The following is a 25,829-nucleotide window of genomic DNA, read 5'->3' as shown; positions in this document are numbered from 1 at the left end:
CGATGTTGAGTTTTTAAAAAGGTGAAATTATTCATATTTTCGAGCTCCATGTTGTTCCAAGTGTTGTTTTCTTATGCTTATTGAAATGTAATGAAATAAACTAATAGTTTGATATTAGTTGTTTATTGATCACATTGGTCTTTCTTTGTGTTGGTCCACTAGCACAAACATCGTACATAGAGGATTTTGAAATTTAGAATCACCACTAGGTATAATGATTGGGGTCAATGGTGTATTAATTTTATTTGATTCATTGTTGTAGGGTTCTCATCAGTGACTTTTAATTCATGTGTTTTTTGTATAGGTCATCCTCATCTAAGTCAACATGGAAGATGAACCATTAGCGAGAGTTTGTAAATGGGATGCTCATCAAGTGTCATGCTTTATTGAAGCCTTCTTGGGTCAAGATCGATATACTCGCAGCATACACAAGAATAATGTCAACGGTAGAAGTATTTTGTATATGTCCGTTGCTTCATGGGAAGCTCTAGGAGTTGACATAAGTGGGCACGGGTTTGTGTTGCATAGTTGGGCTCAAAGTAAAGTTGCAGAGGGAGATCAAGATCCTTTGCTTAGAGAGAAGCAAGGTCCAAATCATCCAAAGATCCTCACCATATGTCAATCATTTGCAATGTTACATGAGGAGGAGGAGGAGGAGGAGGAGGAGGAAAATCTTTGTTCAAGTGACATCAACCTTGACTCTATGCCTGAATTCAAGACTCCAACAATTTTTCCAGAAAGGAGAAAACCTTTCTTCGAGACAATTTCTTTATGGAACATCGTGTCTATAATCGCAATTTGGAGTGAATTCGCAGGTGGACTGAACAAGGACTTGGTTTATTTCCACTTAAAAAGTTCATGTATGCAGACTTAGCCAAGGACAAGAAAATGAGAGAGGCGGTTGATAAGTTCATCCATCAAAGAAGAAAGACACTATCTCCTTTGCATAATAAGGAAAAACAAGATGATGCAGGTGACTACATGACAGAGCAACAAATTTTTCTCAAGCTAAATCAACATAGACGATATATGAGGCTCAAAGCAAGTCCACTCTTTCCAAACACCGATAAAGCCAACCATACGTCAAAGAAAAACCTCTGCCACGAGATGTTGAGGGATCATTGAAGGTGACAAATTGGATCCAATAATGGTCAATTTGGATATGAAAGATGCAAACCAAGAAAACGAGAGCAAAGCCTTGCTTACATCAAGCATGGATGATGTTTGCTATGTTCCAGCAAGTATACTTCAAGAGAAGGTGACTATCATGGGATCATCCAAGATCATATCGGAGGAAAATATCCAATGTAGATGGGGATTGTTTTTTCAAGGTACAGTTTTGCTTTGTTCCATTTCTTGATGCAACACGAAGCAAGTTGGCATAGGAGTATAGTTCTTTCAAAGCTAAGTGGTGGAAATAAGTATGACCTATGGGGGGTTCAAATTGAATCAATCAATCATGATTCCATTGGACTTAATATTCCTGGAAGCCACATACAAGTATCATCATTGCATGTTGTGAGTATTGATTGAGCCTAAAATTGTGTCATTTAATATGGTTTTTTGATTGATTCGTAATTCACCTTGGTGTATTTTGAATTTAGGGTGAAATATGAAGAGCCGGTATTAATTTTTCCTTATACTTTTGATTTTTTATTTAGCTTTTATGACACTTTAATTGTTTAGGTACAACCTTGCAAGGATACAAGTCTTTCCTCATCTTTGCAAGAAATATCAAGTGCCAACTCAACTATGAAAGGAAAGAAATATATTTTGAAGTTCAATTGGAGGTTGGTCAACTACATAGCATTTATATATGTTCTTAGAAGAGTTTCTTAATTATGTACTTATTTTGTTCTCTCAAGAAAAATAACACTGCGAATAGGACCTTCACTTACTTGGAACCAACAAATTTGTCTCTTGAATATGATTTAGGGCATTCAAGACATGTAATTATAAGGTTTTTCATCAGCTTTTTTATGAACTTATCTCCATGAATACTTGAGTACTCTATCTATATGGTCTTTTAGGTGAAAAATATTACAAATGGATCACCCTCACACATGAAATCAACCTCCTCTTTCACAAAAGATGATACATGAAATCTTCCTCTTGAAATCTTGAAATCTCACAAAAGAAATCTTGAAAGATGATACATGAAATCTTCCTCTTGAAATCTTGAAATCAACCTCCTCTTTCACAAAAGATTTCAACCTCCTCTTGAAATCTTCCCCTATTCTTGAAATCTCTCAGTATTCTTAGCACCCCCTAGGGCCCATATAAAGGAGCCTTCTCCTCTCACTTTTGACACACACATCTACAGAAGCGGAAGCTCTCTCGCAACGACGTGCCGGAGGAAGCCTCCCTCCATTAACCTCTCACCTTCAAGCCATCTCCATCTCCAATCATCCACGTACCATCACTCGATTTGTGAACACACTCTCTCTCTCTCTCTCTCTCTCTCTCTCTCTCTCTCTCTCTCTCTCTCTCTCTCTCTCTCTCTCTCTCTCTCCAACAATGCGCTTCTCTTTTATCTATTCCGAAGCTATGGCTCCGAAGCGTGTAACACGAAGTTCTAAGGATGCCTATGCCGTTGCACCACCAAGGAAGGTGGGAAGAAAGGTGTCTACTCCAAAGGTATCTCATGCGGAGGCATCAACCGAAGAAGAAGTTGAACCCGTCCAACCTCCAGCGAAAGCGTTAGCCGCACACGCTCCAAATCTGGTAAGACAAATTTATAATTATGCATAGTATTCATGTTGACCGGTAAGATGAACTTAGACCTTACCTTAAACCGACCAGAAACATGATTGTTCAATCACATGAAACAAGCATATGTTTTATAAAGTAGTAAAAGTATTGTTTTTATAAACTATTATTGTTGATAAAGAAAAACTGTTGATACATGATTATGGTTTGAGAATATGATTTTGATTGATCTTGTTGAAAGAAACATTTAGAATATGAAATATTGAAAGAAAATCTTGTTTCCATATGGTACTTGCGGTTAGCGAGAGGAATCCGCGGTTAGCGAAAATTAAAGTTGAGGTCATCAACTTCCTTTTTTTTACCTTGCGGATAGCAAGATGTCCCTTACGGTTAGCAATAGGAAAGTATGCGCATCTCACGGTTAGCGATTAAGAAAAACCTTTGCAAAGGCTCTGTCGGTTAGACAGAGAAAGTCCGTGGTTAGCGGCAAAACTTGTATAGAAACTAAAGACTCTCTTTTTTGCGGATTATAGAGTTATTTTTTTTTAACTCCTGTTATGAAAGAATTGTTGAATGATGTTTGAAAGGATTGTACTAAAGAACTTGTGCTAGAAACTAATTAAGGAACATTGTTGTGTTTATCATGGTAATAATTAGATAACATTAAAAGAATGGGTGAGTGCGGTGTGGAAAGTGGGGACCGGCTCAGGTTGCCACTCAAGGATGGGTGGACTCGATTAGTCGAGTACTTTTCACTTTGTCTTGGTTAGTTAGAGATTTATCTCTTGTCATATTTCGGATTTAAGGATGGCGTCCGTGCCTCTTAAACACGGGGAAAAAAGCGTTGTTTTTGGATCCTTAATATGTGAAAGGGATTTTCTTCTCTTATAATGTAGGATCTAGAGTCCATAGAACCTTTAACCTCATGGACCTGGCTTGTGACGTAGGGTCGTGCAACTACAAACACATCAGGTGGAAGTCTTCTTCTCTTTTGTTTGCTCATATCCTTGCTTTGCATTATCGGAGTAGGGTGTCATCAACGGATTTAGAGGATAAAGAAGGCTATCTTCCAAGTCGCCCCGATCTTTTAGGACGGAGACCTTACAATTGGTATCAGAGCCAAGGATAAACAGAGGTTAACCCAACGTAAAGAGGGGAATGTAGGGGAAGAATGTGTTTTTTTCTTTTTCCCACTATTGTTGCTTTTGTTTCTAAATTACTCTATTAAATTGATTTTATATTCTTACGTATTTATATATATAACACGTTTCAGGATCAGCATGAGGCATACATGCAATTTCAGGTGTTCAACATCATGTACATGTCTGCGTGCCGATCAGATGACTACGATTATCGGGCATTAGTCATGAGGATCCTTGAGATATCGACCACTCCACCTCATTTTCGAACCCAACGAGGATGGTCTCGAGCCTGGTGGCCTCGAGGGAGTACTTTTACCATCAGAGCTGGAAGCTTAGGGAATTTGAATAATGATCTTTGCCGCATCAAATGGTGCGAGGAGCTAAGGTTGGTCCATTACTATACCTTTTGGCCAACCGATGTCAAAACAATGGCCGCAGATGGAAGTGCCAACCTCAATCGGTGGGTCTATGACAAGGTCATTGCGGTCGTTCCAAAAGACCGAGTGGTTGTTATGGGAAGAACTAGACACTTCCTGACCAAGGGATGGACAACAGGATTACCACAACTCCCCGCCACTTATCGATTATTAGCCCCTATAGAAAATCCTCCGCGCTTCTTCCTAAAGAGTGTCCGAGAATATCACGGCTTCAAATATACACCTGAGGATTAGGGTTAATATAACATTTTATAATAAGGCTATTTGTATTCTTACATCAATATAAGACGTTGATTTTTTTTGAAAAGAAATCGACTCTTGATGAATAATTTACTCTTGAGCTTAATTGAGATTTGGTGATCCCTATATGCTTTACGGTAGTAATTGATGCAACTAGTGCTATGGACAGAAAGCATGTTAATGTGTATGTGTTGCAAATAATAAACTTACTTGTTTTGTTCAAAAGAATTGATTGAGTGGTCAAGTCATTGACTAATTGTTGGTGAAAATCCATGACTGGTTAAGTCATGTGATTGGATTAAGTTATGATTGGATAAGTCATGTGTTTGAGTTTGATGGACTGGGTAAGTCATGATTAATTGAATAATGTGTTGAACTCTAAAGGACTAGATAAGCCCAATACTTTAATGACTTAAGTTATTTTAAGCATTGGTGTGAAAAATTTGCTGGAGAACTCTCAAATTACTCCTATATTGGAGAATCCTCGAAACGATGCTTTATACACGGAAGTTCAGGAGAAGAAATTGTTGCTCAAACAAATGCAACCACCTTCTTTTAAGGGCGAAGGTGCCAATGTGGAAAAGGATGCAGAAGTCTAGATTGAAGCTATGGACAATTATTTCTCAGCTGCCAAGACTGCACCTACAAACCAAGCGATGCTGGGGATGTTTCTCCTTACGGGTGAAGCCAAATTATGGTGGAAACAACATTGCCGTGACATGGGAGTGTTAGAAAATTCCCAGAATTGGAGGGAAATCAAGAAAGTAGTGAAAGAAAGATACTTACCCCCTGCTCATGAAGCGTTAAAGATGAACGAGTTCTTTAGCTTGAAGCAATACAGCATATCCCTGGAAGAGTATTACTCAAAGTTTGTAAATCTTAGGCATTATGCACCACCAATGACGATAGAGCAACAAGTAGCTCTCGACTTTTCCAAGCTTTAAGAGAACCAATTAGCTCATGACTAGAAGCCATGAAACCTACCACTGTGCAAGATGCTTTATTGCAAGTCAAACCTTTGATGAAGGAGCAAGGCATAAGGAGGAGAGTTGAACAAAATCAGAGTTTTAATGGTGCTAGACGACCGGTAAGATTTCCCAATAATGACATGCATCCACAAAGAGCCTATGCTGCAAATGTGCAAAATCTTGCAAGGTTTGATGTTCAATGCCTTGAGTGTAGAGAACTGGGACATTACTGAAATAGATATCCACACTTATCTAACAGAGAAGCAGTAGCAACGAAGGCAGACCGAAGACATCATCCTATTGGAAATAACACTGGACGAGGTGGTGGACGTGGACGAGGGCAAGGAAGAGCAGCAAGGAAATTTGGAAGAGGTCAAGGTAGGAATGCACATGCACGTGTAACCATAGAAGAACCTACCATTGGTGAAGAAGAAGAAAGAGTGACTATCTATGTAGCTATTGACAACCCTGGAGCTCAACGGCAATTCGCTGTTATTTTGACCCCAGCCACTCATCAAGGTAAATCTTTTAACCTTCTCATCGATTGTGGCAGTACCCATTCTTTTCTATCCCCAAAATGTTTACGAAAGTTTAACCTAAACCAAAAACAAGTTAAACCTATGACAGTAGAATTGGCAAATGGGAAAACCGTAGTATCTCGACATTCTGTGGGAACTAGGAGGGCACACTACTTTAGCTTTCTTTAGAAACCTACCAGTTGGAATGTACGATGGGATTCTTGGGATGGATTGGTTATCTAAGAATCGGGCTTGCATCCATTGTGGTCAAGGTAGTTTGAGCTTTAGAGATAGTCAAGCAAGGCAAGTCAAAGTGCAAGGGAAAAGTGGGAGCCCAAAGACTCAATTAGTGAAGGCAAACCGTCTACTCAAAGGTATGAGAGCTGGTCGATAAGTATTTGTGGTCAAGTTGAATAAAGTCAATCCAAATTCAAGTGATACAAAACCCTCTTGGCTTCATGAATATTCAAATATTTTTCCTGAAGACCTTACCTCCCTTCCTCCAACCCGAGAAATTGACCATGAGATAGAGATTCTCCCAGGAAGTGAGCCTGTGTCAAAGAGACCTTACAAAATGGCCTTACCTGAGGCAATTGAACTGAAGGAGCAGCTTCGTCAACTTCTTGAACAGGGATTTATTAGACCAAGAAAATATGTTGGGGAGCGCCGGTACTTTTTCAGAAAAAGAAAGATGGGACTTTACGACCACTCTTGTAATTCTCATTAGGAATCTATTCTAATGAAACGCCCACTATGTTCATGCTAATTTCCGCTACACACAAGTTTTTAGGCCATTAAATGTTACAAAAGGAATCAGATATTCCAAGGACAGCTTTCAACACTCGTAATGGCCATTTTGAATTTATAGTAATACGGTCATTTGGTCTAACTGATGCTCCAGCTACATTCAATAGATTGATGCATGATATCTTATGGCCTTACCTAGACAATTTTGTCCTTGTCTTCTTTGATGAGATTCTGATCTACTCAAAAGATGAACAAGAACATGAAGCTCACCTAAGGAAGGTGTTAGACATTCTTCGAGTCTTGACAACATAAGCTATACGCAAAGATGAGCAAGTGTTCATTCTTCTCTCCAAGGATCGAATACTTGGGATTTATTGTTTTGCAAGAAGGAATTTCAATAGACCCCGGTAAAGTTCAAGACATTGTTGAATGGCCTCAGACAACTAATGTAAGTGAGCTTAGAGGATTCTTGGGAATCACAGGCTGGTACAGAATCTTTATAAAAGATTATGCAGTGATCTCTGCACCCTTGACAGAACTTTTGAAGAAAGGAGCAAGGATCAACTGGGAACAGGCATCAAGAAAGGTTTGACCAAGTTAAGCAATATGTGATTACAACCCCACGTTTAAAGCTACCAGATTTCAATCAAGCCTTTGAAGTTTTCACTGATGCTAGTGGAATAGCAGTTGGAGGAGTGTTAACTCAAGAAGGCAGACCAATAGCTTTCACCTCACATAAGCTTAAGGTTCATGAAAAGAACTATCCGACCCATGATCTTGAACTGTTGGCAGTCATTCATGCTTTAAATCTATGGAGACACTATTTATTGGGAAGGAAGTTTCTACTTATAACCGACCATAAGAGCTTAAAGTGGATCTTTACCCAAGCAGCCTTGAATATGCGACAAAGGCGATGGGTGGAGCTTTTCCAGGAGTATGATGTTGATATTCTCTACCACCCTGGGAAAGAAAACACGGTTGCAGATTCATTGTGTCGGAAACCTTTTGTGGGACTCTTATCTATACCCAACAACCCGATCATTGAAAGGATTAAGGAAGCTGCATCATCTGATCCAAAGTAAGAAAGGCATCTTAACACCTTGTTTGATCTGGAGAGTCATAGACTATACCTTCGATGATACACTTCTCAAAAGATGGACTTTGTCTCTATTACAGAGATAGGTTGTGTGTACCGAGGGATCCTACCTTAAAGAAGGCTATTTTGTTCGAAGCCCATGATAACCCTACTCAGGACACCCAGGTTATGCAAAGACTCTCAATGAAGTACGTAAAATCTTCTATTGGATTGGACTATGCTATGTTCGCCAGTGCTTAACATGCCAAAGGATTAAGGCTGAAAGAGTTAAACTTCCCGATAAACTTCAACCTCTGGACTTTGTCATAGGATTACCTACAGTACAAGGTGGGTAAAACTCACTTATGGTGGTCGTTGATCTACTCACGAAGATTGCACATTTCATCCCAATCAAGACAACACTTACCGCCTCTGATAGTGCACGACTATTTGTTAAAGAGGTTTTCAGATTGCATGGAGCCGTGACGACGCACGAGCTTCTCCTTCCCCTATTCTTGAAACCTCTCAATATTCTTAGCACTACCCTAGGGCCTATACAAAGGACCCTTCTCCTCTCACTTTTGACACACACATCTACAGAAGCGGAAACTCTCTCGCAACAACGCGCCGGAGGAAGCCTCTCTCCCTTAACCTCTCACCTTCAAGCCATCTCCATCTCCAATCGTCGACGTGTCGTCACCCGATTTTGAACACTCTCTCTCTCTCTCTCTCTCTCTCTCTCTCTCTCTCTCTCTCCAACAATGCGCTTCTCTTTTATCTATTCCGAAGCTATGGCTCCGAAGCGTGTAACACGAAGTTCTAAGGATGCCTATGCCGTTGCACCACCAAGGAAGGTGGGAAGAAAGGTGTCTACTCCAAAGGTATCTCATGCGGAGGCATCAACCGAAGAAGAAGTTGAACCCGTCCAACCTCCAGCGAAAGCGTTAGCCGCACACGCTCCAAATCTGGTAAGACAAATTTATAATTATGCATAGTATTCATGTTGACCGGTAAGATGAACTTAGACCTTACCTTAAACCGACCAGAAACATGATTGTTCAATCACATGAAACAAGCATATGTTTTATAAAGTAGTAAAAGTATTGTTTTTATAAACTATTATTGTTGATAAAGAAAAACTGTTGATACATGATTATGGTTTGAGAATATGATTTTGATTGATCTTGTTGAAAGAAACATTTAGAATATGAAATATTGAAAGAAAATCTTGTTTCCATATGGTACTTGCGGTTAGCGAGAGGAATCCGCGGTTAGCGAAAATTAAAGTTGAGGTCATCAACTTCCTTTTTTTTACCTTGCGGATAGCAAGATGTCCCTTACGGTTAGCAATAGGAAAGTATGCGCATCTCACGGTTAGCGATTAAGAAAAACCTTTGCAAAGGCTCTGTCGGTTAGACAGAGAAAGTCCGTGGTTAGCGGCAAAACTTGTATAGAAACTAAAGACTCTCTTTTTTGCGGATTATAGAGTTATTTTTTTTTAACTCCTGTTATGAAAGAATTGTTGAATGATGTTTGAAAGGATTGTACTAAAGAACTTGTGCTAGAAACTAATTAAGGAACATTGTTGTGTTTATCATGGTAATAATTAGATAACATTAAAAGAATGGGTGAGTGCGGTGTGGAAAGTGGGGACCGGCTCAGGTTGCCACTCAAGGATGGGTGGACTCGATTAGTCGAGTACTTTTCACTTTGTCTTGGTTAGTTAGAGATTTATCTCTTGTCATATTTTGGATTTAAGGATGGAGGCCGTGCCTCTTAAACGCGGGAAAAAGGTGTTGTTTTTGGATCCTTAATATTTTCTTCTCTTATAATGTAGGATCTAGAGTCCATAGAACCTTTAACCTCATCGACCTGGCTTGTGGCGTAGGGTCTTGCAACTACGAACACATCAGGTGGAAGTCTTCTTCTGTTTCGTTTCTCGTATCCTTGCTTCGCATTGGGTGAAAGCATGAATAGATGGAAAGCTATATATGTGATATAATTAAATAGCATAGCATGACATTGGGGGTGTGGTCACTGGTGCCATATTTCAGACGTCCAAATTTGTATTCTAAAAAATGTTATACTGAAAAATTTAGCCTTCACACACCCACTTTGTTTTATGAGTAGTTGTTGGCAGTTTCAAACACCATGCCCCCCCCCGACCCCCCACCTCTCTCTCTCTCTCTCGCACACGTGATCAAGGTCTACTGTGCAAGCTTGGCTGCTTCAAGGATGATTGCAGTAACCACCCTCTTCTCTTCAAGGTATGTCTCTCCCATTGAACATGTACACTCTCTACTGCTTGAGCACGCACGTCCCACCTAGGATAATTTAGCTACATTAAGCTGCATTTGGAGCTGCATGAGTGCCACACCTTGCTCATTTGCAACAAGAGGCGAGCAAAACCTAATGCTGCATGAGAGGACATAGACTCCCGAGGTAATTTTCTAGTCCACAACCTGCATGCAATCTTGGGGAAAATCCCATAGCACATCACCGTGAATGCCCTGCTTACAAGAGCAGGCCCATGAAGTTCTTGTTTCTTTTTAGCAAGGATGATAAGCGAGGGCACACCATGTCTCATGAGTTCATTGGATGATGTGTAGGTATATCACTTGAGATTGCATCATGGCACCTTCCTCAAAGCATCCGATTCAAGCAAGCAACAGTCTAGTTAGGAACATCGAACCACCTCTGCATACGAAGTTTTGTCATCTTGCCGAGGAATTTCATATGGAGCGTGGATTGCCATTGGAGGGAGTTCATCCGTGTAGCTTGACAGGATACAATGACATCTCTGAGGAGGACTGGGAAGCTGTCTTTATATGCCCAAAGCATGTTCCAGGTAGCCAGAAGAAAGTGAAGGCATACCATGCTCGGTTGGAGTTCTTAAAAAAGCTTGTGTGGAGACACTGGGATGTCTACCCGGAGGGTCCTTTCATGTATGAAGTAGGGACTCAATTTGCAAAGGCCTTTGCATTGGAAAACTGCAGTGAATCTAGCAAACATCAAATTTCTTGGGCTATCTTTGCAGAGAGGGCAATGAGAGCCTCAGAAGAAAGACACAAGTTGCAAAACAAGATCAAGAGGTGGGAAGAGCAGATGATTGGTAGAGGGAGAGGTTCCAAAACCACTGCTGCCTCTACCAGATCATCATTGAAAACAGAAGGTAGGTTTGTACCATTGTCAAGCGTGCCTACAGGAGGATGCCTGGTACAATTGGCAGAGGAGGATAGCAGGGCACTTGCAGAAATGAAGAATATTGCAGAGGGCAGATTGCAAGACTATAAGTTAAGACTTGAGGGTGCAACGAAGTAGGTAGAGGATCAAGTCAGAAAACTGCATAGGGCTGAGGGTGCTCAAAGCTCAAACACTTTGGCCATAAAGTTGCAAACGGAGATTGATTGCGTGCAAGACCCTGTAGCTCGACAATACCTGATTGATTTGATTGGAAAGTTCTCGAGTACTACTAGAGAGAATGTTGCTGAATTAGAAGCCAATGTGGCTAAAGCAAAGGTGCATACCCTCCTACATGTGCTTCACTTTGTTTTGGAGTATGTGGTTCACTTCCATGTGGTTATGTGGTTAGAGTGTTTTGGATTGTATGGTTATGTACTGTATGAGCATATTCTATTTCTGCTATGTGCTATATAGCACAAAATCTATGCTATATGGTCACAACATAGCCATCATCTTCATGGAGTGGGTGGTTATATGCTATGTGTGGTTATGTAGTATGTGCTTTATAGTTCAATCTAGGTGCAACATGTTCACAATAGTACCCTCATCTATTTGGAATGTGTGTGATTCTATGCTATGTGCTATGTGTGGTTATGTGCTATGTGATACATAGCACAATGGACATGTGTAATATGTGCTATATAGCATAACCTGTATGCTATATTTTCATAGTGTAGCCCTGAAGTGTGTGTTAAATATTGATATGTGCTACACCCGTGCTACATAGCACAATCTTTTTATGTGCTATGTGCTAAATAGCACATTTTGTGTGTTATATGTTCCCAATATAGCCCTGGAGTGTGTGGAATAGTGAATTGTGCTATATAGCACAATCTCTATTTTTGCTATGTGCTACATAGCACATCTCTAATTGTGCTATGTGCTACATAGCACAATATTTGTGCTATATGCTATGTGCTATGTCTCATATAGCCCACTGCATATCATATACCCAACAAGCTTGTGCTATATAGCATATAGAGAAAATGTTTGGGCTATATCTAGTATTTTAAAAAGTATCTGTGCTATGATCTATAGTGCATACTCTATGTAGCACTTATAGCACATTATACTTGGACTGTGCTATGTGATATATAGCACAGTGCATATCATATACCACATCAAGCTTGTGTTTATAGCATATAGAGTAAGTGCTTGTCTTATATGTGGTATTGCAAATAAGGGATAAGATTCACGCTGCATATTCTTTTCAGCAATCTGCTTTTGTTGGGTTATTGAGACTTAAATTAGATGTGTTGTCTTCTTTGTTTCACAGGCACTACTTGCAGAAGTAGAGACCAACATAGCACAGGAATCAGAGCACTTTAAATTTTGTGTTACCATGGAGAGGACTTCACATAACGTGGGGGCCAGTTTGATGAAGCCTTTCCTCCTGTGGATTTTAAGTAGAGCATTAGCGAGTGGCACTTAATGGGTTCTACCATTGTGTAGGATGTGGATTCCCGTTCGATGCGAGAAGCTTGGATGTATTCTCCCTGCCTTGCACCCATGTGTACCATATTCTATGCTTTGCGCATGTATGTAGGGACTATGGCTATTGTGTTGCACTAGATTGCAACATGTCTGTTCCCCCTAGAGCTAAGCATATGATTGGTCTGAAGGTGAAGAGTGAGATGAAAGAATCAAGTGCAGGTAGTCACTGTGTCAATTATTTACTAGTACTATTGAAGGCCCACTTTCCATTGGTAGTTTAAACTCTTTCATTTAATGAAATCATTTGTAGGTACAGACATCGCAACAGAGACCTGTATACAAGAATCATTGAGGACAAAAACAGAGAGTTTCTACGCAGGCCACTGGTAGGTACCAAAATCAATATTTATGTGTGTATTTTGGGATACTCCAAGTGAGACTTTGTAAATAGCTTGCTTTGTAGAACAATCATCGCATGCTTGCTCCAACAAGACAATGCATTCCACAAGGAAGAATGGCCTGATTACCCCAGGGATGCAGCCACGCCTAGAAGCGGAGTCTACCCGAGGGATGCAGCCAGCCCTTGAAGCGGAGTCTGCCGTAGGGGATGCAGTACGTGGAGTAGTTGAAGACATCTTGATGGCAAAGTCTTCTGCAGTCAAATCACCTAGGCAACAACTAACTCCGAGAAGGCTGTTGCGTTCTCTGTTGAGTGCCAAAGCATCACCACGTGTGGACACTAGAGATGAAGCATCAGATGAGGCAGTTGCAGATGCGGTGAAAGCAACACCCCCTCCAACGGGGAAGAAGCCAACACCAAAGCGCAAGAAATCGACTCCCAAGAACTTAGGTGGAAGTCCCACAATGGATATACCTCTTGATTCGTTTAGGAAGAGAAAGAAACCAAATGCAAAGCAATGAGTGTGTTTTTGTTGTAACTTCATGCAATTAGAAGATGTCTTTAGAAGGCATGTGCAATCCATTGCACCCCTATTGTATCCATGCTCATTGATGAATCGAGTGCAATCCATTGCACCCCTATTGTATCCATGCTCATTGATGAATCGAGTGTTGGAATTTGTTAGTGACATGTCTCTTAATTCTTTGCATCGAGTAGTTGCAAACTATTTGATTTATTTTTTGTATATGTTTAGTAATATGTTTCTACTTTCTCTTGTCGTAGATAATCAAGAAGCTGAAAAAAGAGGAACTTGCATGAGACACACTCGCTCTTCAGGGTTTCTAGATGAGGGGTCTGTGGGTTCACTGGCTCAGTCTTATCCTGTGAAGAATCCAAGAAGGGATGCTACAGCTTCCAGGGGGGTTACAGGCAAAAAAAAAGTGTCTTTTGATACAGTTGAGGGGTCTGTAGGTTCACTGGCTCAATCTTATCCTGTGAAGCATCCAAGAGGGGGTGCTATAGCTTCCAAGGGGGTTACAGGACAAAAAAAAGAGTCTTTTGATACAGTTGATCCTTGCACACCAACTAGTACTGCTGAATTTGTTCCAAATGTGCCTAATGCAGCTGATGTGCAGGTTGTGCATGATGATGTGAATACAGATGTTGACCGTGCTAAACTTGAAAAGGGTACATTACCCACCCCCACCACAGTTGAATCTGGCATAGATGCCATTGATGATGATATGGTAGTTGATGCCTGCACAGATGCCATTGCTGATGCTATGCTAGTTGATGCCTGCACAAATGACATTGTGGATGCTATGGAAGTTGATGCTCGCACAGATTCTGCTGCTGATGGCAATGTCAATGATGGTGGAACAGAAAGTATTGTTCATGCTGTCATAGATTCCCTTCTTGATGGAGTTGTGGCTATGGGTACATATGCCACTATTGAATCTCGCACAGATGCCATTGATGATGCTACCACAGTTGATGCCTGCACAGATGCCATTGCTGATGCTACGGTAGTTGATGCCTGCACAAATGACATTGTGGATGCTATGGAAGTTGATGCTAGCACAGATGCTGTTGTTGATGGCAATGTTAATGATGGTGGAGCAGAAAGTATTGTCCATGATGTCATATATTCCCTTCTTGATGCAGTTGTGGCTATGGGTACCACTGTTGAATCTGGCACAGATGCCATTGATGATTCTACCACAGTTGATGCCATTGCTGATGCTACGGTAGTTGATGCCTGCACAAATGACATTGTGGATACTATGGAAGTTGATACTAGCACAATGTTGCTGCCGATGGCAATGCTAATGATGTGGAACATAAAGTATTGTTAATGCTGTCATAGATGCTCTTCTTGATGCAGTTGTGCGTATGGGTACAGATTCCACTGTTGAGGATACCAGAGGCATGGGTGAGGAGGTCCTCATTGAGAGAGAAGCTGTAACACGTGAGGTAGTGAGTGCAAGTGATGTCATAGCCCAAGCCGAGGTGGTATGTCCAAGTGATGCAGCTGATGACATTGTTGATGCAGAGGAGGCAAAGGGTACAGATGCCGCTGTTGAAGATATGGGAGGCTTGGGTGAGGAGGACCTCACTAAGAGAGTACCTGGAATAGGCTCAGCAGTGGGTAACGGTGATGTCGCGGCTTCTGCCGACACAACTGAGGCAGGTGACAGAGCAATTCAATCGGGAGAGGCAATGGGAGAAGTTTTCGTGTCTGCTACAGACATGAAAGAGGCAAATACACATAATACAACTGAGGCATGTATAGAGCAAAACAATGAGGCAGGGAAAGGCACAGAGGTGCCCACTGACAGAGCAGCTCAATCGGGAGAGGCAATGGGAGAACATTTCATGGCTGCTGTGGACACGAAAGAGGCAGTTGCACATGATACAACTGAGTCTTGTACAGATCCCACTGTTAGGAATACCAAAGGTAAAAGTCCAGAGGTCCCTATGGGTCGAGCGGCTGCTACAAATACAAATGAGGCAGGTACAAAGAATTATGATAAAGAGGCAAAAAATGGACATGAATATGAGAGGCAAGAGAGGCCAGAGTGTCTTGTGGTAATGCCAGTACAGATTGTTGCACTGCCTCCTGCGTCTTTTGAGGACAACAAGAGAAGGGACAATTTACGCATCATACTGGATGTGAATGGGCTTCTCATAAGGAGGTATAAGGTCTCCTTCTACAAAGGAATAGCGAGAAGCAGTACTCCTGATTGGGCAAGATCAAGGTATCAGGTAGTCACTAAGCCAAATGCTACAGGAAAGATGCAATTTGAATATATGGTCAGGCCTGAAGGAGTACGAGTGGAAGTGCGACGCGAGAGAGAGTGTGAGAAGAAGAGCACGACGATATGGTGAACTCGCTCTACTGTAATGTGTAGAGCATAGTGAGTTCTTATTAGGTTTTTACAAAAGAATATGTGTACATACCTGGCGGCCCCCCCACTTACTTGGGCGACCACATTGGGCTTTATACCCCAACAACCTCCCACTTAAATTCCAATGTGGTACTTTAAGTGTGAGAGAAGCTACTATACAAGCTAATATACAAGAGATGTAGAGAAGTGATGTACTACCCTACACCTAACTGCTTGCGAAAATGCGCAAAGCTCTCTAAGGGAAGTCCTTTTGTAAGTAGATCAGCAGGATTTTCTGTGGTGTGAACTTTGACAAGCTGAAGTTGCTTATCCTCGAGCATTTCCCTGATGAAATGATACTTCACATCCACATGCTTTGTCTTTGAGTGATAAACTGGATTGCGAGCCAATTGTATAGCACTTTGACTATCACAATATAACACAGGCATCTCTTCTTTGATTCCCAAATCTGTTACTAGTCGATTAAGCCAAATTGATTCTTTGCATGCCTCTGATGCTGCAACATATTCAGCCTCTGTAGTAGACTGAGTAACACAATCTTGTAATCTAGAACGCCATGATACTGCTCCACCAGCCAATGTAAAGACATACCCTGACGTAGACCTTCGGTTGTCTAAGTCACCCGCATAATCTGAGTCTGTAAAACCCTTTACACTTAGCTCCTGACTCCCATAGCATATACGCATACTCTTTGTAGCTTTCAGGTATCTCAATATTCCTTTCACTGCCTCCCAATGTTTCTTGCCTGGGTTTGACATGTATCGACTTACTACTCCCACTGCAAATGCAATGTCTGGGCGAGTAGCAATCATTGCATACATCAAACTACCCACTGCAGACGCATATGGAATCTTATCCATTTCAGCCTGTTCTTCCTCAGACACAGGACAATCTTGTTTGCTAAGTTTCACATATGGTGGCAATGGAACACTCAATGCCTTTCCCTTCTCCATATCGAAACGTTGAAAAACTCTGTTGAGATAACCAAATCAACTTCTTTGATCTGTCTCTCTCAATGCGCATACCAAGTATATGACTTGCCTCACCCATGTCTTTCATGTCAAACGATTTTGCCATCTTTGACTTCAAAGCTGAAATTTCTTCCAAGTGCTTGCCAGCAATCAACATGTCATCCACATACAAAATAAGGATCAGCCAACTGCCATCCTTAGCCTTCTTTGTATATAGACAGTGATCGAACTCACTACGTTTGTAGCCTTGAGAGAGCATAAACTTGTGGAACTTATGGTACCATGCCCTCGGTGATTGTTTTAAGCCATAAAGACTCTTTAACAACTGGCATACCAAATCTTCCTTGCCTTTCTCAACAAACCCTTCTGGCTACTGCATGTAAATTTCCACATCTAAATCACCATGCAAGAACACTGTCTTGACATCCATTTGGTGCAACACCAAATCTAATATGGCAACCAATGCAAGAAAGCATCTCAATGTAGTCATCTTGACCACCGGAGAGAAGACTTCATCAAAGTCAATGCCTTGTTCTTGCTTAAAGCCCTTGGCAACAAGCCTTGCTTTGTACTTTGGCTAACTATCATGAGCGGTGATCTTATACCTGTAAACCCATTTACAAGGTAGAGCCTTTTTGCCCTGTGGTAATTTAACTAGCTTCTATGTCTTGTTTTTATGCAGAGCTGTCATCTCTGACTGCATGGCCAATTGCCAATTCCCGGAGTCCTTCATTTGCACTGCTTCCTTGTAACATGAAGGCTCATTGCAATCAGTCAACATGCCATATTTCATAGATGGAACAAACCTATCAGGAGGTCGCGTGACATGTCTAGATCTACGCACTATAGCTGGCTCAGGCTCAGCCACAACCTGTGGTTCCAATCTATCCTGTCCTTGCTCCTCTTGAGCCCTGACATTTTGTCTTGCACGTGCAGGTCCATCTTCTTGGAAGACAACTCTTCTAATCTCCTCAATCCTCTCTGGTTTAGAATGATATTTGGATTCATTAAAGTGAACATCATTGCTGCGGACAACCTTTCTGGATTCGGGATCCCAAAGTCTGTACCCCATCTCACCAGAATTACCATAGCCTAGAAAGATGCACTTTCTACTCTTTGGCTCAAGTTTGTTCCTAAATTCCTTTGGAACGTGAGTATATGCCTCACAGCCAAAGACTCTGAGATGCTTGTATGAGGGCATTTTGCCTGACCATACCATCTTTGGCACTAAATCCTTATGCAAAACCTTGCTAGGAGATCTATTTACAAGATGAACAGCTGTTGATACAGCTTCAGCCCAAAACCCATTTGGCAGTTGTGCATTAGACAACATACTTCTGACCTTCTCTTGTATGGTCCTATTCATCCTCTCATCAACACCATTTTGAGGAGGATTGTAAGGAGCAGTAAGTTCACGTTTTATACCTTTTGACTCACAAAAGTCCTGAAAGGCCTTTGAAACATACTCTCCACCATTGTCAGTGCGTAAGCATTTAAGCTTCTTGCCACTCTGATTCTCCACAAGTGTCACAAACGTTTTGAAAACACTAAACGCTTCATCCTTGTGCTTGAGAAAGTAAACCCATACTTTCCTCGAGTAATCATCTATAAATGTCATAAAGTAAGAAGCTCCTCCTAGAGATAGGTTAGGCATAGGTCCACACAAATCACTATGAACAAGTGCCAACTGTGTATCTCTTCTACTGCTTCTATGCTTATGTGGCTGTTGTGTTTGCTTACCATACAGACAATGTTCACAGAATTCAAAATCATTAAATGAAAAGCCAGGAAAATAACCAGAACGAGACAAGATTTCCATTCCCTTCTTGGACATATGTCCTAACCGGCTATGCCACAAAGAAACGTTCGGCTGCTCGGTTACATTGATTACATTTTTAAAGACATTTGATACATAAATCATGTAAAGTCCTCCAGAATTTACTCCATGTGCTACTGTCATAGAACCCTTGGATATCTTCCACATGTTCTGTCCAAAAGTGGTGACGTAGCCAGCATCATCAAGTAAACCTGTGCTGATCAAGCTCTTTGTAATTGCGGGAACATGTCTCACATTCTTCAGTGTGAAAGAAGAACCATTCTGAAACTTCAATTGAACATCTCCAACACCTAAGATCTCACATGTCTGCCCATTGCCTAGCCGAACATGATCTTTAGTGGTCACATAAGAGGTAAACCACTCCTTGTTTGGAGACACATGAAGTGATGCCCTTGAGTCTATAATCCAGTCACTCAGTGCATTTCCATCAGATGCTGTAAGAAGAGCTGAGTCCATTGTATTCTTCAAGAAGTAGATGTCTCCTGACACTAGACTGTCATCCTCTGCAACAGTGTTTGTCACATTTATTTCTTGAATCTTCACTGAGGACTTGTTCTTCTCACCATGGTCTTCAGCTTTCTCTTTGCCTTTTTCTGCTTTCCATTCTCTGCAGTCTCTTTTCATGTGACCCTTCTTGCCACAATGGTAGCATTCTATGTCACTCTTGCCTTTAGCACTGCAGGACTTGCTACGAGACTGATTCCTCTTTCCACCTTTGTACTTTTCTTTGGTCCTTCCCCTGACAACTAAGGCTGTTCCTTTGCCTTTGTCCATTGTCTTTCTATTGGTTTCTTCAGTAAGCAGACTTCCTTCTACACCTGCTATGTTCAAACTATCTGGAGGTGCAGAATTACTCAAAGCTATGCGAAAAGTGTCCCAACTTTTCGGCAATGTGATCAACAGGAACATAGCTCTAACAGGTTCATCAAACTTGACACCTTGAGCTGACAACTGACTATAGATTGTGTTGAATTCATTCAGATGATCGGACATAGGTGTCCCTTATTTCATCTTCAAGTCAACAAGCTTCTTAAGCCAGTATACCTGTGAAGCTGCACTCTGCTTCTCATAAAGATCACTCAGCTTTAACCATGCTTGATAAGCCGACATCTTGTCTGCTACATTGAAGTAAACGCTTTCTGCCAAAGTCAGCATAATGGTAGAAAGTGCCAATTCATCCATTTCGCTCCATTCATCTTCGTCCATATCTTCTGGTTTTATCCCTTTGAGCTTTATAGGTTTTATCTGCTTCTTTTGTACCAACACGTGCCAAATCTACTTCTTCCACAATGGGAAATTGGTTCCATCCAGCTTCTTGATATTGTAAAGAGCAGTGTCCTGTGATCCAGCCATAGCTATGCTTCACAGTGGTTTACTTTCCTGGGAAAAATTCGGCAGAGTTTCCCCTGTAAACTGACCTCTGAACCAATATCAACCTGTCAAATGAACCAAAAAAGCTTCAGATTCTGCATAAATTTCGGCAGAGTCTCCTTTGTAAAATGGCTCTGGTGTACTCAAAGAACAGACCAAAAAACAGCTCAAAAACACTGTCTCTCTGACATTGTAAGTTGCGGGTAAACCTGTCCTGCACCTGTACTGTCTCTGACTGTCCTATCACTGTCCTTTAAGCATAGACTGCGACAATGCCTCAACGGCAGTAAAGCAAAGATGCAATCCCAACTGTCTAACTCACAGTCAATACATCCTAGCTGCCTATCTAAGGGTGCTCGAGGGATCGCTCCAAGACCTGTATCACCGAAAGGATCTCAACATTCGAGAATCCCCCAGCTCAATAAAACCTCACTTGACCCTCAACAAAGGCTGCAGTAAATCTGAGAGTACATAGACTTCCCACAAAGCATACATCCACAAATTTCCCACTGTATGTTGTAACCGCTGTGGCGATTGTTTGCTGCGTGACTCACAGCCAGCAAACCCTCAACAGACATACATCATCTCTAACAATACATCCCATGTGGAAGTACCTGCAATGTCAGGATGAAATCTGGAATATCAAGCAGCAAACACAAGCTACCTGATGAACTAGTGGATGTCACCTACAGTCTGTGTGTAGATGCACCCGTGTTGTATGTGACACACCTCCAAGTACTGTGAGCCGTCCTTCGATGTGTAAACAGCCACAAATCAACACTCTGAGAGTGTCGATATCCTTAGCACCTGCAGTCGTAGGCCAAAAACCCCAAATTTGCAGAGTCGGATCTGCACCCGCTTGACCACGTAGTCAAAAATGGCCTGCGCAGACCTTTGTCGAAGCCGAACGGTGGCCGAGATGACCTCAGAATGAAATTCTGAGCACACCAAGTCCTTCGGGCTTTCCCACAGGATTTGGGGCCGTGTCTTTGCCAGTCGAATTTCACTCCAACCTGACCTGGTGACTCTAGCCTCCTGCAGTGCTGCCTCGAGCCTCGATCTGAGCTCTGATACCAGTTGAAGGAGTACGAGCGGAAGTGCGACGCGAGCGAGAGTGCGAGAAGAAGAGCACGACGATATGGTGAACTCACTCTACTGTAATGTGTAGAGCATAGTGAGTTCTTATTAGGTTTTTACAAAAGAATATGTGTACATACCTGGCGGCCCGCCCACTTACCTGGGTGACCACATTGGGCTTTATACCCCAACAAGGCCCAATGCATCAATCTTTTTGCATGCACTGCTGCAAAGAGCACAAGTTGCACTATGGAGCTACATGACCCAGGACAATCTAGCACTTTCTTTGAGTGCATGCTTTCCTAGACTGAACAAACAATTTTTCCTCAATATTATTGGTCAAGAGGGGTGTAGAGAGGCGAGCTTCAATCTAAATGAAGTTCTTGGGACCCCTCCATGTAGAGATAACTCAAAGCCCATATTTTTCAAGTGTTTGAAAGACTTTTGGAAGAACCATCCTAATTTCAACTCTGATAATACACTGGTGGTGGATGACACACTCTACAAGTGTCTGCTCAACCCTCCCGGGACTTGGGTCTGTCCTGCTTCATTTGAACCAGCAGATATTTGTCAGTCCCCAATTTACCTGGTTAGCACATTGTTCCCTTGGTTAGTCAAGTGGACAGTCTCACCCAGCCCTAATGCTTATGCAAAGATCAACCAGTTTGAAAATCCTTCGGACATAGTGTCTGCTCGTGTCATCAACCACTATAGAAGTCAACGAGAAGTATGTAGGGAAGGTTGATTGTGGTTATGGAATCATGTATACAGCATTCTGCGCACTGAATGTACTTACGATTAGTATACAAAAAAATGACCTGTTCAAATTTCTCTAAACTTAATTATTGAATGATGTAATTTTATTTTGGTGATATGATGTTATCATACTCTGATAGAGTCATGCTACATGGCACACATAATAGCATAGACAGGACCATCGGGCTATTATTACACACAATTATTCTATATAGCACTCATACTGCAAGAAATACTATGACATAATAGCATAGATAGGGAGATTGGCCTCTTATTACACACACTTACTCTATATGGCACACATAGTGCTCTCAATATGTAATGTAGCTCTTTCACATACCACACATCATATCATAGACACGAACATTGTGCTATGTGATACACACACTTTTACTATATAGCACACATGTTGCTATCTTACTACAATAGAGTCCTTTTATAGCATAGACAGAGACATTGGGCTATTATTACACACACTTGTGCAATATAGCACACATAATAGCCTAGGTAGAGACAATGGACTATCTTGACACATTACTTGGCTACACATCACATATAGTAGCGTGTACACAACTCCATAACACCCAATGGGTAGCTATTCATAAGAGTGAGATGATTGTAAGAATGAGACATGTTTACCTGAGATTCATCAAGAAAGTGAATGGGATGCTCTTGATAATGTTTTCTTCCGAATCGTTTTCGACAAATATCTTGGCTAACATTTTTCAAGGTGCAACATGTTCACAATAGTAACCTCATTATTTGAAATGTGTGTGATTATATGCTATGTGCTTTGTGTGGTTGTGTGCTATGTGATACATAGTTCAATGGACATGTGTAAGGAGGTACTGAATGGTGAAGGCTATATAGAACATAATATAAGCCTGTTAAATAGGTATCATGCTGCTTCATAGGACATGGCATTGTAAATGGTTTCATGTAGTTCCGGAGATAAATAATATGTCTTTGAGGTAGCATCTACCAAAGGCATGTAAAACTTGATTGCCCAAACAAGGTGAGAGTACAGGTTAGTAACTCCCCTATCATCAAGTAGAGTGTAGTGATTTGGGTCCCCCTCTTGCTGTTGATAATAACACCCTGTGACAACATAAGTGTTTTTATCACATTTTTTTTCCCACTTATCTCTTAAGATGCAATCTGTCATCCATTTCCTCTTTGTACATCTCAAAAGAAAGAACTCTACACCTTCTGCATTGCCAGCGTCTGCATTGACTGCAAAGTTATCACCTTCAATGAGATACTCACTCAGCATATCCTAGGATCCCTCAAACATTGCAGCTTCATCTTCTGGTACCTCAGTCTCTTCTGCTACCTCAGAGAGTGGTTTCAATGCCTTATGTGTCCACTTGCTTGCATATGATTTGCTGGAACAAGTCCTCCAATGGCCTTCATGCAAGCATCACAAAAACAAGAAATCCGCCTGGTCCTTAATTCAATAGGATCATGACGACAAAAGCCTGAAGTGCAATGGAGTGATTGAGATCCTGGTACTCTCTCACAACCCCATAGATTAGACCTGTCCACTTCTGTCTCTTTTACTAGCCAAAATTTCCTGTTTATAGTAGGACCTGCTTTAGTGGATTATGCATAAGAGCTACATGCAACATTGGACATTGTTCTCGTAAAAAATGCAACCAGGTCTGCAGCTTGCCTAAGAACAACTCCATTACTCTTGAGTTGTTCATGTGTAAGGGCTCTCTTTATCACACATTAGGAAATTTCAGAGGTCATTTGGAGGGCCATATGAAGAGAGAGAAAAATAGAGCGCGTCCAATGAGCATGAAGGCTACGTTACGTAGGAAAGTACGTAGAAAGACTCAAAAAATAGGAAAATAGCATAAAACTTTCACGAATCTAGGATTGTAGCATAGTAATTTCCTTCCTTTTACCGAGCTTTTAGGTGCTTGCATGTGGTCCCACTTCTGATATTCTCTTATGGTCATTAACGTACTGGAGGGTGACCATTAAGCCCGCACAAGATATTGGAATTCTAAAACACTTTCCCTCCATTAGAATGCTTTCAAAGTGAATCTCCCTCCACTAAAGCTTTTCTCTGAGAGCTATGGCGTCCACGTCTTCTCGCCCAAGAGGCTCCAGGTGTTTACTGTCTCTCACACCAACAACCAACAACTGCACTTTGCCTAGAAGGCCAAGTAGTAGCATATCCTCAATTACAATACCAGCTTCAATAAGTGCAGAGAACCAATGGGTTGGACAAAGGATAAACAAAGGTTCATGGGTACTCATGCAACCAAGAAGACCCAAGAGGTGTAGTGGTATCTACCGCTCAGCATGGAAGGCCAGAGTGTTGGATTTCAAAGTTGAAATCGGAAAAAGATCTGTAAAGGAAGTTCTTGTTCAGCATGTGTTTACCCATCCTGAGGTGATAGCAAACGGTGGAAATGTATCAGATATACATCAACCACGTTGCAATTGTAAGTACTCTTGACATGTGAACTTACTGATACTCTCATTATAACTTTTCTTATATATTTTGCAATGTTTCTCCCGCTTGTTATGAGTAATGTCTCCATTCTTCACAGCTCAATTACATTAGATTTGTCATTTGTACTTATTGATACTCTTAGTTTAACTCTTCTTATATATATTGCAAATGTTTATCCCTCTTCTTATGAGCAATGGGAGCCTGTGGAGTGTATAATAGGCCTCTTCCATGTTGTTCATGCCCACATTGGTTCTCTACAGTACTCAGAGAGGAGCAGCAAAAGACTGGCTGATGAGGGAATCTTTTTTTATGACCACTTTTACCAACTCAGCTCAGGGAATAAGAATGGCATGTTGGTGAAAGTGCCTCTACCAACCGATTGGAACACTGTGGACTGGCCAGTTCCCGAGGAAACAATGGTGGAGGCAATGTGAAGTAAGCTCTGCAAGGATATACAAAGGTCTCTACGTAGCTCTATTCCTACCAAACTGGTTAGAATTGCAAACTTCTGTCCTGTTGCACTCTTCATAGAGCTGTTTCATAGCTGCAACATCCGAGTTACAAAAACTATGTTCATGTGCAAGTCATTTCAGCAGTCATCCTGTGACAAACTTCTTGACAAAGGATGGTATGCAAAGGAAGAGATTGGTTTACGGTGCGAGGTCGCGCTTGATACTCTAGTTGTCAAGTACATGATTGCAAGCCAATCACTGTTACTCTCGTTTTGGTATATGCGATCACAAATGCTAAACGGTAAGTACATTCCTATGGACTAGGTTTCTGCAGGTTTGGAAGATAATCCTACTGTGGATGTGGAAGTGATTGATAAAGAGCATGGCCTACTATTGGTGGTTACAATAAGGGAGCTATGCAGTCTTCAGCATTTGCGAAATGACATCATTGAAGAGTCAATGGACAAGGACCTATCAAATTTTTCCTTTTTCCTAGCTAGCCGTAAGGTGATGCGGCGAAGGGAAAAAGATATTTTGTGCAAAGAGTTGAATGGTCGGGTTGAAGTAGTGTCAATGTAACGGATATTCTTGTGAACCCAAGTGTATACAAATGACTTTCAAGACGTGAAGTTTATTGAGCTCATTTTTCAATTGTGCCCTGTGAAAAAGTGTGCTTGAAATACATTTCTTTACCACGTCAAATCTCTCTCTCTCTCTCTCTCTCTCTCTCTCTCTCTATATATATATATATATATATATATATATATGTTAGACAAGACAAAGACATGATAGAAGAATCATCTTAATTCATTAGAAAGTACAAACTCGTCCGTGAACAATGGACTGAGATACAATTTCTGTAAGTATGGAATCAGAATGTCTTCAAGGTAAAAATCGAAGGAATGCCCCTCGAAAGAAGGTGGTGAGACAGTTGTTCCCGGCGGATTTAGTTCTCCCTTTTCAGGAGTATCATCAATTAGTAGTGTATTAGTTGCATCAAAGGGTACACCGATTTGGCTAAACGGTTTGTACAAAAGAGGTAAGTGTGGTTTTTTAGGGTGGTAGTGGCCCTCAAC

General features: G+C 41.3%; 1 protein-coding gene and 1 pseudogene across 1 annotated transcript; both read left to right on the top strand.

Moving 5' to 3' along the window:
- Nucleotides 1-325: 325 nt before the first annotated feature.
- Nucleotides 326-25,829, top strand: part of LOC147437313 (uncharacterized) — a 39,920-nt pseudogene continuing 14,416 nt past the window's right edge.
- Nucleotides 4,001-4,522, top strand: LOC147437314 (uncharacterized). Its single transcript, XM_086485921.1, has one exon. It carries the CDS (start codon nucleotides 4,001-4,003, stop codon nucleotides 4,520-4,522), a length of 522 nt encoding a protein of 173 aa, XP_086342047.1.

Source organism: Adiantum capillus-veneris, chromosome 17 (genome assembly GCF_014529385.1).
Source record: "Adiantum capillus-veneris isolate H3 chromosome 17, ASM1452938v2, whole genome shotgun sequence".
Taxonomy (NCBI): domain Eukaryota; kingdom Viridiplantae; phylum Streptophyta; class Polypodiopsida; order Polypodiales; family Pteridaceae; genus Adiantum; species Adiantum capillus-veneris.
Note: the sequence above shows the minus strand (reverse complement) of the source record. Positions and strands in the feature narration are given on the sequence as shown.